Below are 14247 nucleotides of genomic sequence, written 5' to 3' on the forward strand. Positions count from 1 at the left end.
GAAGCCAGTTTATGTTCTGCAGCAGGTAGCCACGTGTTGATGGACTGTGAATGGGAAATGGAAGAGATTGAAAGATTAAATATACACATGCTTAAGCATCATAACGTATAAAAATTCATAACGTATAAAATTTGTGACGTTGACATCAATCAGCTTTTTGTTATTGTTTTTTGCCATCCACATTTGTCAGTAATGCTCACTGAACTGTATTAACCCACTATACACGTTCATGGATACACACAGTTTTGTGTGTTGGTCCGTTATACTTCCGGATGGCAATGTTCTGAGCTTCTTAGCCCAGCGCATACTATCCATAGATAGTACAGAACTAATATCAATCAACTGTTTTTACTCCAATCCAGCCAAAGATATTTAATCAGTTTTGACCAAACACACTGTAAGTTGCTTACATTACACATTTGTTAATTTATGTGTTGGTTACAGGGATTTGATTTGAGGTTGATTTGAAAGGCAGATCTGATTGGCTTTTTAACTGAACTGGTACTATTGATATGAAACTGGAACTTCATCGGTGGGGCACCAGACTTGAACCAGACTAGTACAGTCCACTCCGGGTAATCGCAACTTCAGTTAATCGCATCTTTAGGTTAATCGCAACATTTCCCAAGAAATGGAATTAATTCTATATAAAAGTCAACTGTGCATTATGACCAACAAGTTTGGTGAGAGCTTACTGTCTCTCATCATGGCTAATTTCTTTGACTCTTACAAATATCGAGAACAAAAGAGCGAAAGTTAATCCAATATGAATGACGGAAAGTCCCTACGTTGCCTTGAACCAGCATATTAAAACCATCTAGTAGGTAACAGGCAATTGTTACTATTCATTTCAACAATGACCTCCCATTTTCAATGGTTACAATATCAGAACAAAATATGAACTCTCCATACGACTCTGTATGTTAACTTTGTCATATTGTCCGAAATGAACAAATTGTAATGAAATAATATATATATATATATATATTATATATATATATATATATATATATATATATATATATATATATATATATATATTATATATATATATATATATATATATATATATATATATATATATGCATCGAGGGAAAATAATGTCTAAAACTTTTATTTTAAGTAAGCAAATAAATAGATAAATAAGTAAATAAATAAATGTGCATCTCCAAAGTTTTAAATCAAAGACTGTAAAACTACGTTTTTAGTCGAGAGTGTCTTTAACTGATACTGTAAAGTGTTGATAATGTCATTTTAATATCAGTTTGGAAAACAACGAGTATCATGTATCTACATAACAAATAACAAAGCTAAAAAAAAAAAAGAAAAAGAAAGACAAAAAAATCACACCTCAAAATTTTTTCTTTTTGGCAAGGGAGAGAGAGAGGGGGCGAAGGAGGAGTGTGCTCTTCTCCACATTTTCAAAAGGTTCGCTTACGCTCTTTTGAATTAAAACTTCAATTTTTTTTTTTATCATTAATTCAAAACAAAACAATTTTTTTTAAAAATCAAAAAATTAAAAAACCCCAACAAAGATTGTCATAATAATCACAATCGTGTAAAAAAATCTGGCACGGTGCACTCGAAATCATAAATCGTACTGTAGCAAAAGCAATTTAATTTGTACAGGAAATTTAATTCACACAACAAATATCTTTCCAGTGTTTTGCACAACACACACACACACACACACACATACACGCACACACAGTGATAAAAGGACACACAAGAAAACTTAGTCAACAAATTGGTATGAATAAAATTCAGAAAAGTGCCCGGTCAGGCAGGTGGTGTCAGTTTAATAGTATTCAATAATCTGATGTCACATCCACCCAGCAACCAGCAGCTTGGTTCTAAACAAAGAAAATCGGTACTTTTTATTCTTCATGCTGGCTAGAACTTCTTCACATGTCATGTGATCAGAATGTATAAAATTCAAAACATGATGAGATTTATAATGTTTTTCTCCTCTGAATACACTTTTATGCTCGACGGAGAAATATTTCATAAGGGCGTCCGCCATATTGTTCCGATAGTTTAGAACCAGTTACTAAGTATCATTACGAGGGAAGTGACGTCATGACTGTTGAAGCCTATTAGGATCCTGAGTTTGGCTGGCACTGACCCCTAGACTTTTTATTCTCTGTTTTCATCTGGCACTTCTCCATACCCTATTTTTCTCATCAACAAAATGGATAAGAAAGTTCTTCCCTCAACCCTACCCTCCCACAAAAATAACGAGATAAATACTTGTGCAGCCATGTGGTCTAGTGGTATGACACTCGCTTTCGGATTGGAAAGTCCTGGGTTCGCGCCTCATGCTCGGCGCATAGTTGAGTCCTTGAAAAAGGCTCTTTATTCACATTCTCTCACCGTACTCAGGTGTAAAATGAGTACCTGGTCGTTAACAGCATTGTCTCTGTCCGAAAAATTGTAATATCGCCTAACAGGCGTCATATCCCGTCCTACTTTTTCATGAAAAACAAATGTAGATTTTGATGACAGACTGCATATGTATAATGTGATATCACATAATTTTCTCATATGCAGAAAAATTTAAACATTTAACTTCTGAAAAAAAAATTTATATTGTTTAGTGTTGGATCTAGCACCAAATATCATAGTTAACAATTTTGGCTAAGAAATTATCTGTAACAGTAGCATGTCCAACCGATGACCAAAACTGATTTTAGCTCCAATTTTTTTTTAAAAACTGTAAGATTTCTATTTTATCTATAAGGACGTGAAGCTAAAAACTGTTGTCAGGGTATTTCTAAAATATCCATTTTCTGAATCATAAATATACCTAGTAGAAGTGCATGTGGATACAAAATCAAGATATTTCAATGTGTAGCTGAAATTTTGAATTCTTTTTTTTTTTTTTCACGACAATACCTTTATTTGTTCCATACCCTTTTCCACCTGTCATGACAAAACAGTTTGTGGGTAAATCATTAGCCGTCCATAAAAAAAAAAAACAAAAAAAACAAACAAAAAAAACTTAGAGTGTTTGTCTTTAAATTTTAGTTACTTGGGCGGGGGTCACAAACTTTCCATATAAATCTCCTTTTTTTGTTTTGTTTTATTTGGCATGCAAACTCAAATTCCTCTTGCAACTTTAAACATCAAATGTACCAAATATGGCTACAAAATTATTTTTTCCTGGCAATTAATTACACCAGACATGCCTGAATGCGATTCATTAGTCTGATGTCACGCCTTTATGCTCGCCGGAGAAATATTTCAATCGGGCGTCCGCCATTGTTCCGATAGTTTAGAGCCAGTGTTACTAAGTTACCATGCGTCATTAGGAAGGAAGTGACGTTACGACTGTTGAAGAGTATTGAATCTGTTCTTTCTGTAACTGTTTTCGGTAAAAATGTTTATAAAAGAAGACAAGATTCATCATCCTATCACAATAAAATAATCCTTCATGCCTTAAAAGAGAAAACAAGCTTGAAACGGGGATTCCCAAAATATAAATTTGCTTATTTTTGTTTACATTGACGCTTATGTCCTTAAACCGTATGGCGGCAGTGTACTTTCTGAAATGCCACAAATTGGTTGGTTTCTCTCTTGTGTTTTGTTTCCAAAATGAAGGAGATTCAAGCACTTTTTTTTTCAATGAGCATTGCATGACAAAAATACAGAGTAAATAAAAGCATCCGTGAAAAATGCCATGCAAGTAATCCAAGTCAAGATATTATAACAAACAATGTCATTCATAAAAAAAATAAATTTTTAAATAAAAAATTGAGCTTTATATAGAGCAATATCCACTAAATGTGCTCAAAGCGCTTTACAAGGGGTCCCTGGTCAATAGCAACATTTAACATGTAGGACGGGACATAACGCCTGTCAGGCGATATTACAATTTTTCGGACAAAGACAACGCTGTTAACGGCCAGGTACTCATTTTACATCTGAGTACGGTGAGAGAATGTGAGTAAAGAGCCTTTTCCAAGAACTCAACTATGCGCCAAACGTGAGGCTCGAACCCAGGACCTTTTTTTTTCAATGAGCATCGCATGGCAAAAATAACAGAGTAAATAAAAGCATCCGTGAAAAATGCCATGCAAGTAGTAATCAAAGTCGTGATATTATAACAAACAATGTCATTCATAAACATCAGAAGAAAAAATCCAAAGCATTAATTAAATAATTCACATTGTGATGAAATCTAAGAAGCAAATTCCCGCTTTTAATTTTAACATCAAAACCTGTTAATTATTGAATTGTGTATCAATCGAAATGGAGGTAGCAGAAGAGAAAAAATAATACGACTGATATCATTTGAAAACAACCAATTATTTAAAATACCGTAAATGATAACCTCAAAAAAAACAAATGATGGTTTATTAAAAATTTTGAGAATATATCTGCTGTACAGCGACAAAACAAAACCCTGTATAATGGCAAAACCCGATTTTACAGGAGAGCCGAAAAACTGTTCAAATTTTACTTCAACTTTTTACAATAACTATGCGGAGAATTGATACGAATTTGGTATAAATCGAAAGGTCTTTTTTTTTTATTCGATCACTTTCAATGAATAAAAAAAAAAACAACAAAAAAAAAAACTTGAGCTTTTATATAGCGCAATATCCACTAAACGTGCTCAAAGCGCTTTACAAGGGGTCCCTGGCCAACAGCAACACATAACATGTAGGACGAGACATGACGCCTGTCAGGCGATATTACAAATTTTTGGGACAGAGACAACGCTGTTAACGGCCAGGTACTCATTTTACACCTGAGTACGGTGAGAGTATGTGAGTAAAGAGCCTTCTCCAAGGACTCAACTATGCGCCGAGCGAGGCTCTAACCCAGGACCTTCCGATCCGAAAGCGAGTGTCATACCAATAGACCACATAGCCGTACAAAATAAAAATAAAAAAATATATAGACCTGGAGTATTCGAAAATATGAAATTACTGTTATACAGGGTTTTGTCGCTGTATGGCAGATATGTGCACTGAAAAATAATTCAAACGATAGAAATTTTAAAACGATGAGAGCTGGCTGGATTATGATGAAATTGGGAATAAAAGCGATGATGAAAATATTCCAAGATGATATAACTGATATGTCTGGTAAACTGTTTGCTCTCTTTGGTAATCGAAATATGTACACGTGTATTGCATTAAAAAAATTCAAAATCAATTGTGGCCCACTGTCTCAAATCGGTATGATTACTTCCCTTTAGTTTTGGGGAAAAACCTATTTGTGACCCTTCGCCTCAAAACGGTATTAAGTCAGGTTGGTAAAGATGTTGAAAATTGAATTTATAGCCAGAAATATCAGACTTGTGTTGAGTTTTTACGATTTATTGAGGAGAATGGATACCATATTTTAGGGTGCTAATGCCAACAATTTATATTTTTGACCAGTTTTAACATTAACTCCGGCTTTTTAGCATCTGGTTCGTTGCGACATAATACCGTTTTGAGACGTTGGGTCACATTTTACTATAGCCCAATGGTAAAAATATTATTAGGCATCCTTATCATAATTACTATGAATAATTTCTCTAAGACTGCGACCAAAATGCTGTGAAATCAAAATCCGTAATATTTCTTCCATTTCCCTAAGTCCGCAATTGTCTTAAAATTTCCGTAAAAATTACGGATAAGGCAGACGTGAATAAATAACAAAAGTCGAAAGTATGGGAAGCTTTAATTTAATTAATGCAGGCATATAATGTGGACGTTTCGAGTTGCCCCTTTGTCAACAAACACAATGGATGAAATACTAAAGACAAATTATGAGAGATGAAAGAATAGCGTTCAATACCATTCTCTCTTCTCTCATCATTCGTTTTAGTGATTCATCCATCGAGATTTTTGACAAAGGGGCAACTCAAAATGTTAACATTATATCATCATTATCATCATTGCCTTTTTCACCCTGGGTCAGGGTATAGGCCACAGACAAACAGTTTCCATCCTTCTCTATCATCATCATCATCATTGCCTTTTTCACCCTGGGTCAGGGTATAGGCCACAGACAAACAGTTTCCATCCTTCTCCATCCTGAGCTAACTTATTTATCTCATTCCATGTCTTACCACTTCTCTGTATATCAGCTTCTTTAATTCTTCTCCATGTTCCTCGTGGCCTTCCCCTTGATCTTCTGCCCTGAGGGTTCCAGTCCAATACTTTCTTTGTTATAGTGGAGTCATTCTTTCTAAGCGTGTGTCCAATCCACCTCCATCGTCTTCTTCCTATTTCCTCTCCCACTGGTTTCTGCTGTGTTTTTTCCATACTTCTTCATGTTTTATTCTATCCATCCATTTTATTCTGAGTAGCTTACGCATGCACCTGTTTACGAAAATCTGTACCCTCCTTATACATGCCTGTGATGCGTTCCAAGTTTCACATCCATACAGTAGGACAGACTTCACGTTTGAGTTGAAAAGTCTTAGCTTATTATATGCCCTTCATTAATTAAATGAAAGCTTCCATTCCATTTGACTAAAGTCTTACATCTTTGGACATAAATTCAAGTGGTAGCAACTTAATCACTTCCAACAAAATACTGATTTGAGACAGACATTAGAAACAATTTGAAAAGATGGAATGACTAGTCTACTGAAAGTTGAAATGAATGTACCATATTATGTGTCAGTGCATGACATAATCAGTTGGAAGGTGAAAATTTGGGATTTGCATTTATTTGCATTTTCTGAAAGAATATGCTCACCAGAGCGTTTTAATTTTTATTTGAAGTAAATCGGGTGATTTTATGGTCAGATGTATGGGAAAGGTATCCAGTAACTTTTCTGAAATTTCATACTTTTTCAACTTGACTAGCTGTAAAAAATATTTAGAAGTGAAATTAAAATTTGATATTTCCTGAAGATGTACAAAAAGAGTTGATTTAGTCATTTATGACAAGAACTCATACACTTCAGTCATGACGTCACTTCCCTCGTAATGACGCATGGTAACTTAGTAACTGGCTCTAAACTATTGGAACAATGGCGTATGCACTTATGAAATATTTCTCCAACCAGTATAAAAGCGTATCCAGAGGAGAAAATCATTATGCTTATGTTTTGACTTTTATGCATTCTGATCACATAACAACATATGAAAAGTTCTAGCCAGCATGAAGAATAAAAAGTACCGATTTTCTTTGTTTAGAACCACGCTGCTCGTCGTTGCTGGGCAACGTGACATCAGACTATTGAATACAATTTCCGATAAAAATTGACCTTCTAACTAAACTCTGCAATATCTCAGTTCAAACCTTTTCACCATCCGACCGATTATGTCACTCACTGTAACATACATTTTAAAAATATGCCTATTTATTATAATTTATAAGCCTAAATTTAAAAAAAAATTAAAAAACAAGAGCAAACATCTTGTGAAACCTTCATAAGTAAAACAATCAAGAAAAAAAAAAAATACCAAAAAAAAAAAAAAACCCACAGGAAACTTGTAGTAGACGGAAAGAAGGGCAGGCACAAACTTGAGAGGCAACTAGATATAAAATTAAACAATGCTCTTCATGAATGAATAATGAATAAATAAATCATGATGCATCAATCAAGCCAAACAGCATTCCCGCCCAATCACTGCATGATGACATTCAAATCCATTATTATTATTATTATTATTATTATTATTATTATTATTATTATTGAAAAGTGATTTTTTTTTCTTAGTTATTTCCCCTTTCAGTGTTATATCCCTCGAAGTGTATTTTTAGCAATTGCTATGGTCCATTTCATGCTATAGAAACCGGGATAGACAACAGCTCCATGGGCCCAATGTTTTTTTAAAGTAAATTTTCTTCGTCTACTTCATTCAGAAAGGAATACCAAACAGACAAAATGGGTCAAAATTTTATTTCATGTTCAACATGTGGATAAAGTTTCCTTTTCCATTCAACTCATGGATTTGAAGGGAATCTCAAGCAAGTGATACAAAATTGACTTTGACAGTTTTTGGAAAATCAATTTTCAATAATATCATGACAAATCCACGAGGCAAAAAAAAAAAAAGAAAAGAAAAAAAAAACAAAACAACAAAACAACACATCATCACAAACCGTGATTTACTCACCTCCTCCAAACCCACACAAGACTGGTAAACAAACAAAACAAATTTTGCACTGGTAATTAAATCAAATTCCCAGACTTAAAAACGAAAAAAAAAAAAATTAAAAAAAAAATTGTCTACATAAATAATACAAACGACAGTTCTGTGGCCGAGATACCAATGCATTAACCTAAAAAAAAAGCCACATTTCCTTGAAATAATGTGAAAAATTTATTCACAAGAAATAAAGTGAGTAGGAAAGTGCCAGAAGATATTATTAGAGAATAAAAATTTCGCAGCAGCCATAGGGGCTCAAACCCACGACCTTACAGGAACAACAACTCCGTCTGGCTGGGTGAGAGCGTGACTCTACTGTATGAGCTAATTGTGACCCTTCGCCTCAAAACAGTATTAAGTCGTTTGGTTAAGATGTTGAATATTGAATTTATAGCCAGAAATATCAGACTTGTGTTGAATTTGTATGTTTTATTGAGGAGAATGGATACCATATTTTAGAGTGCTAATGTCAACAATTTATATTTTTGACCAGTTTAACATTAAATTCGGCTTTTAAGCATCTGGTTCGTTCCGATATAATACCGTTTTGAGATGATGGGTCACAATTATCCAACACTCGAAAAAAAAAAGTTGGTTTCAAACTCTATGTCTATCTCGAGACCTTCTCCCCCCTTTTTGTTTTGAGCTGTTGATAACTCATATAAGTTAGAGAGTCACACTCTCTCCTGTCAGGTGAGGAGTTTTACCAGTAAGGTCGCGAGTTCGGGCCCCCATCGCCGTCGCAAAATTTTTATTCTCTATTGTCTTCTGGCACTGATTTCACCAAAACCTTCACATCCAACCACCACAAAAATAGATTTTTGTTTTTCACTCAAAAACACAAAGCAATACGTTCTTGCTTTACACATTTTATTTTGCAAAACGAGGCCGACGACACAGTTTTAAATTTTTAAGTACTGTATCGTTCCTATACAAAGCCTCTCCATTTTCACTCTTTCGTTAGTATTTTTAATATGAATGACTTAATGCCTTATTTACTACTGTTTGTTTTTTGTTCAGTTTCTTTCTGATCTTAGTCAAAAATGTCATTAACTCTTCCTTGAATTTTCCCTAATTTTCATTTTCATTCAAATTTGGTGGTGAGAAAACGAAATAAGAATGGAAAAAACTATTGATTGAATCGGAAAGGATGTGATGATTTTCCTGTGGTTGGCAAGAAAAGGTTAACTCATTCAACCCTAACACCGACTATATCCGGGTTGCTTTTACCCCATGCCTATTTATTACATTTTTTATGGGAAAAATTATAGGCGTAGTATCAAAGCTAATGTTTTTTATTTTTTGCATGTTAATGATAGTTGAATAAAACTATCTATGTATGTACATGCTTATTTTTTTGAAAAGTAGCAAAAATCTCTAGGGTTGAGTGAGTTAATGCCCAGTGTCAGAATAACTCAAATTAAGAGAGTGGGGAATAGGCTTCAACAGTCGTGACGTCACTTCCCTCGTAATGACGCATAGTAACTTAGCAACTGGTTCTAAACTATCAAAACAATGGTGAATGCCCTTATGAAATACTTCTCCAACGAGTACAAAAGTGTATCCAGAGGAGAAAACATTATAAATCTGATCATGTTTCAAAACTTGTTACGTGAAAATGGTCTAGCCAGCATGGAGAATAAAAAGTACCGATTTTCTTTCTTTGTTTAGAACCAAGCTGCTCGTTGCTGGGCAACGCGACATCAGACTATTGAATCCTATTAACATAAAAGGGAAATGACTGGCCAACTTGAATTATGTCCCCCTGTCTCCACTCACCTCCATCAACTTCTGGAATTGGTCGGCGTGCTGGTAAGCTTTCCTCAGTTCATCTCCTCTGTCCCGTATGGCATCGTTGATGTCATCCGTCATTGTCACCAGGTCCTCCAACTGTTTCTGAACCTCCACCGCTCCAGGCTCGCCGCAGACCTCGCACAAATCGGCCCCGATGCTCTTCGAGTTATTGACAAGCTCTCTTGCTTTCTCCAACTCCTTTTTCAATCCCTGAAACATGCATGAAAATTGTATTTTTAAATATTTAATAATGTAAAGTTGAATGTAAGCTTCAATTTAATTACAAAAACAGATCAAATGACCGTTTCGGGTTTCCCCTTTATCAACAAAGCAGGTTGATTGAAACACCACAGATGAATGAGATGATGATTCATCTTAACTACGCCACTACCATATCATCTCATTCATCTGTGGTGTTTCAATCATCTTGTTTTGTTGATAAAGGGGAAACCCGAAACGTTCATTTGAACTGTTTTTGTAATTAAATTGAAGCTTACATTCAACTTCACGTTATTATTTATTTCTTCGAGCTTCGAGCAGCAACATTTACACTATTTTTAAATATGAAAACGGTAAGGGCTGCCTGAAGTCTGTGATCGTGAAAATACTAAAAAAAAGAATGAAAATGGAGAGGCTTCGTATAGGAACGATAAAGTACTGTATCGTTCCTATACGAAGCCTCTCCATTTTCACTCTTTCGTTAGTATTTTTAATATGAATGACTTAATGCCTTATTTACTACTGTTTGTTTTTAGTTCACAGTTTCTTTACTGATATTAGCCAAAAATGTCATTAACTCTTACTTGAATTTTCCCTAATTTCTTTTCATTCTCTTTTCGTGAACTAGAACAAAATCTGAACATATAAAAGGTGAAAAAATTTTCCAATTCGCAATGTATTAAAATAGATTAAGGATCTGCAAAATTATTAGGGGATGAGAAAATCATGTTTGTTTGTTTTTTTTTTCAGAGTTTCAGATTGTCACAACACACTCTAAGTGATATTGACGCATAGGGAAAAGAAAAATGACATTCATCATGGGTGCAGCGTTGTCTCTGTCCGAAAGAATAATTGTAATATCGACTAACAAGCGTCATGTCCCGTTCTACACGTTACGTGTTGCTGTTGGTCAAGGACCCTTTGTAAAGCACATGTAGTGGATATTGCACTATATAAAATCTCAATTAAAAAAATGTTCTTTTTACTAGTGGACCCTACCAACATAGCGTTAAGAAATTTTGAAAGTTGAGAAAGAATAGAAAGACACTCACGGCTAGTTCTCCTTGCTGTGTTTTGATGGCTTCTGGGTCGACTCCAGGTGGCTCCTGGCTGTACAGGCTGTCCTTCAAGTCTCGGAGACCGGACATCACGTCCGTGGACAGGTCATAGAACTTTTCAGACAGTCTGAGGGCCGAGTTGAGGGTCTTGTCCCTGGCCGCTGCTGTGGCTTGGACATCCTTGGCCATCTGAGCCAGGTGGGCAACTTTCTGTTTCATGTCTTCAGCTGGATCGATTGATAGAATTTTAAAAAATAGCTTATTGACTGGTCTTTTCATAACACCAATTATGTCACAACTCGAAAAGAAAAGACAGATACAGTGAGCATTGCTACAACTATTGTTTTGTTTGTTTTTAAGGGTTTTATGGGGCTTGTAATACATTTAGGTTATATCGCCGCTAGTAAAAAGTAAGAATATGGGATGGTAAAAAGTTCTAGAATTACAATAAAGCACCCAAGAAAAGGTAAGACAAAGGGGAATTGGTTCAAATAAGAAACAGGTGTAGATTCCAAAAGCACTCTATCAAAGGACTTAGTTTGAGATCACCTAAAAGTCTCATCCAGACACAAGCACAGGTCCCCACTACGTAGAGGCAGTCACAAAGAAACCTGGAGAGGATCCGTGGATTAAAAAAACTGCAAGAGGCTGGCTGCCCAACCTGAAACCAAATCAGTGTCCATACAGCCGACAGACAGAAATGAAAAGCGGCTATGTGGTCTAGTGGTATGACACTCGCTTTCAGATCGGAAGGTCCTGGGTTTGAGCCTCGCGCTCGGCGCATAGTTGAGTCCTTGGAAAAGACTCTTTACTCACATTCTCTCACCGTACTCAGGTGTAAAATAAGTACCTGGCTGTTAACAGCGTTGTCTTTGTCCGAAAAATTGTAATATCGCCTAACAGGCGTTATGTCCTGTCCTACATGTTAAATGTTGCTGTTGACCAGGGACCCCTTGTAAAGCGCTTTGAGCATGTTTAGTGGAAATTGCGCTATATAAAAAAAAGCTCAAAAAAAAATCTTTAAAGGCAATAGTAGACGCCTTATGTCACGACTCTAAAAGAAAAGAGTGATAAAGTGAGCAGGAGGGAAAAAATGGATAATTATTTTAAAAAGTCGAATAAGCCAACCTTCTCCTGGGTCTTCGATTCCGTGAGCCTTGGGATTCTTGGCCAGTTCTTCCATCTTTGCCAAAGCATCCGTTTGTCTTTCCAAATCTTCCAGGACAGCCTGCATCGGACAGAGGTAGAAAGACAATGAGGTACAATGAGAAGTTTAAAGTTTATTTAATCCTTGGCTTTCACCAATAATTCATACAATTTGATGACAACAGACATGAAAATGAGAAGAGAAAAAAAAGGTAAATGGAACCAAAGAATAAAATGATACCATTAATAACCTGTAATATATATATATATATATATATATATATATATATATATATATATATATATATATATATATATATATATATATATATATATATATATATATATATATATATATATATACATCTATACATATATATATATTGCATCGTGTTGGATACAAATATGGTAAAAATAGTGCGACATGTAGCAATGGGGCGAATTATTACTTTAATATTTACCACAATGTTGGAGTCAGTCTACATCGATGTTTCAGGCCTTTTCAGCCATCGTCAGGACTGTGTGTTACATGAGTTTGGTTTGTTGTGTGTTGTTGCTTGTTGAATATTTACATCTTTTTGGATAAAAACCTACCTTGTTTTCGTCAATCTCATTCTTCAGTTTGTCGGGTGAAGCAGGGATGGGGTCAGCGTTGGACACGGCCATCCTGAGGCCGTTGAGGTCTTCTGTCAAGTGCTCCAGGGAGTCTGTCATCTGTAAGGCAAATGTAAATGTTGTTGCTGCTCGAAGCTCGAAGATTTAAATAAAATAACAATGTGAAAATTGAATGTAAGCTTCAATTTGACATGCGAAAACAGATAAAATGGATGTTTTGGGTTTCACATTTATCAACAAGACAGGATAAATGAAACACAACAGACGAATGAGATAATGTGCACAATCTGGAATAATTTATTGAGGGGCCAAAGAGAGACGGTTGACTCTAAATGATTCAAAGAAAGACTAAAATCATTGCTTTTCGAGTCTGCTGTTTGTGGGGGAATGGTGCGTTATAAATGCCATCCATTATTATTATTGTTATTAATACTGATATTGTCCGACTCGGATAATGAAACAAGACTCGCACAAACGATGGAAGTAACTGTGCACAGGATTTCACTTGCATCGCTCACTCACTCACCTCCTGTGTAAATTTCCGTTTGGCATCTGTCAGATCCCACGCCTTTCGCCTTGCCTTAGACTTGAGACCTTCGTAGCGTTTGTTGATGTCGAGCAACTTGTTTTGGATGTCGACCGCGTCGCTCTCGGCACACACGTCCATGAGTTCCAGGCCAGTGGAATTGAGGTCGTCGATGAACAGTTTGTGGTCGTCTATGATCTGTTGTGTTGTCTGAGGAGATAGGATAGGAGTTTGCTGTCAAAAAACTGACAAAACACAATTATTTTTTTTTTCATTTTGGTCAAAACATTTCTTATCCAAATATCAAATGGTTAAGAAAAATGACTCCTGACTTATGACTTTTTATATTATTTTTCTGACTGTGCACTGATTGATAACGTTCCACTTATGTTACATCTATGGATCTGGAGAGCAGGGTTGAGGCGTAGCCATCGTTAAGTTAAAGCCTGACACTGGAACCCAAAAAGACTGGCATTTTGACGTCATTATTTGTTTTTTGTACCGCCTAGTGAGTTGTCATTAGCAGAGCTCATGGAAAAAATTTATTTCATTGGTTGAACTATTGAATACAACTCACGATTTGTTTTCTTTTGTGGCAAAAGACTGGCATTTTGACTTCATTTTTTGGTCAGTGTTGAGAGGGGAGGAGGGGGGGGGGGGGGAGAAGGAGAAGGAGTAGATATATGCTGGGAATTTCAGCAAGAGACCTCCTGCCCACCATGGGAGGTCAAAGGTCCCCCACCACACAGATATCAAGACCTGATGAGGGATGAACAAACACTGA

General features: G+C 35.7%; 1 protein-coding gene across 1 annotated transcript in view; it reads right to left on the reverse strand.

Moving 5' to 3' along the window:
• Window positions 1–14247, reverse strand: part of LOC144958638 (uncharacterized) — a 257198-nt gene that overhangs the window by 121552 nt on the left and 121399 nt on the right. The window contains exons 29-35 of the mRNA XM_078890740.1: window positions 13464–13673; window positions 12917–13036; window positions 12305–12404; window positions 11171–11403; window positions 9885–10109; window positions 8073–8093; window positions 1–44 (exon numbers count right to left, since the gene is read on the reverse strand). The exon at window positions 1–44 is cut by the window's left edge and continues 58 nt beyond it. Of these exons, the coding sequence (XP_078746866.1) occupies window positions 1–44; window positions 8073–8093; window positions 9885–10109; window positions 11171–11403; window positions 12305–12404; window positions 12917–13036; window positions 13464–13673 (953 nt within the window). The remainder of the gene's footprint in view (window positions 45–8072; window positions 8094–9884; window positions 10110–11170; window positions 11404–12304; window positions 12405–12916; window positions 13037–13463; window positions 13674–14247) is intronic.

The sequence above is a fragment of the Berghia stephanieae genome, chromosome 13 (assembly GCF_034508935.2).
Source record: "Berghia stephanieae isolate SIO BIC M18660-M18661 chromosome 13, UCSD_Bste_1.3, whole genome shotgun sequence".
NCBI lineage: Eukaryota > Metazoa > Mollusca > Gastropoda > Nudibranchia > Aeolidiidae > Berghia > Berghia stephanieae.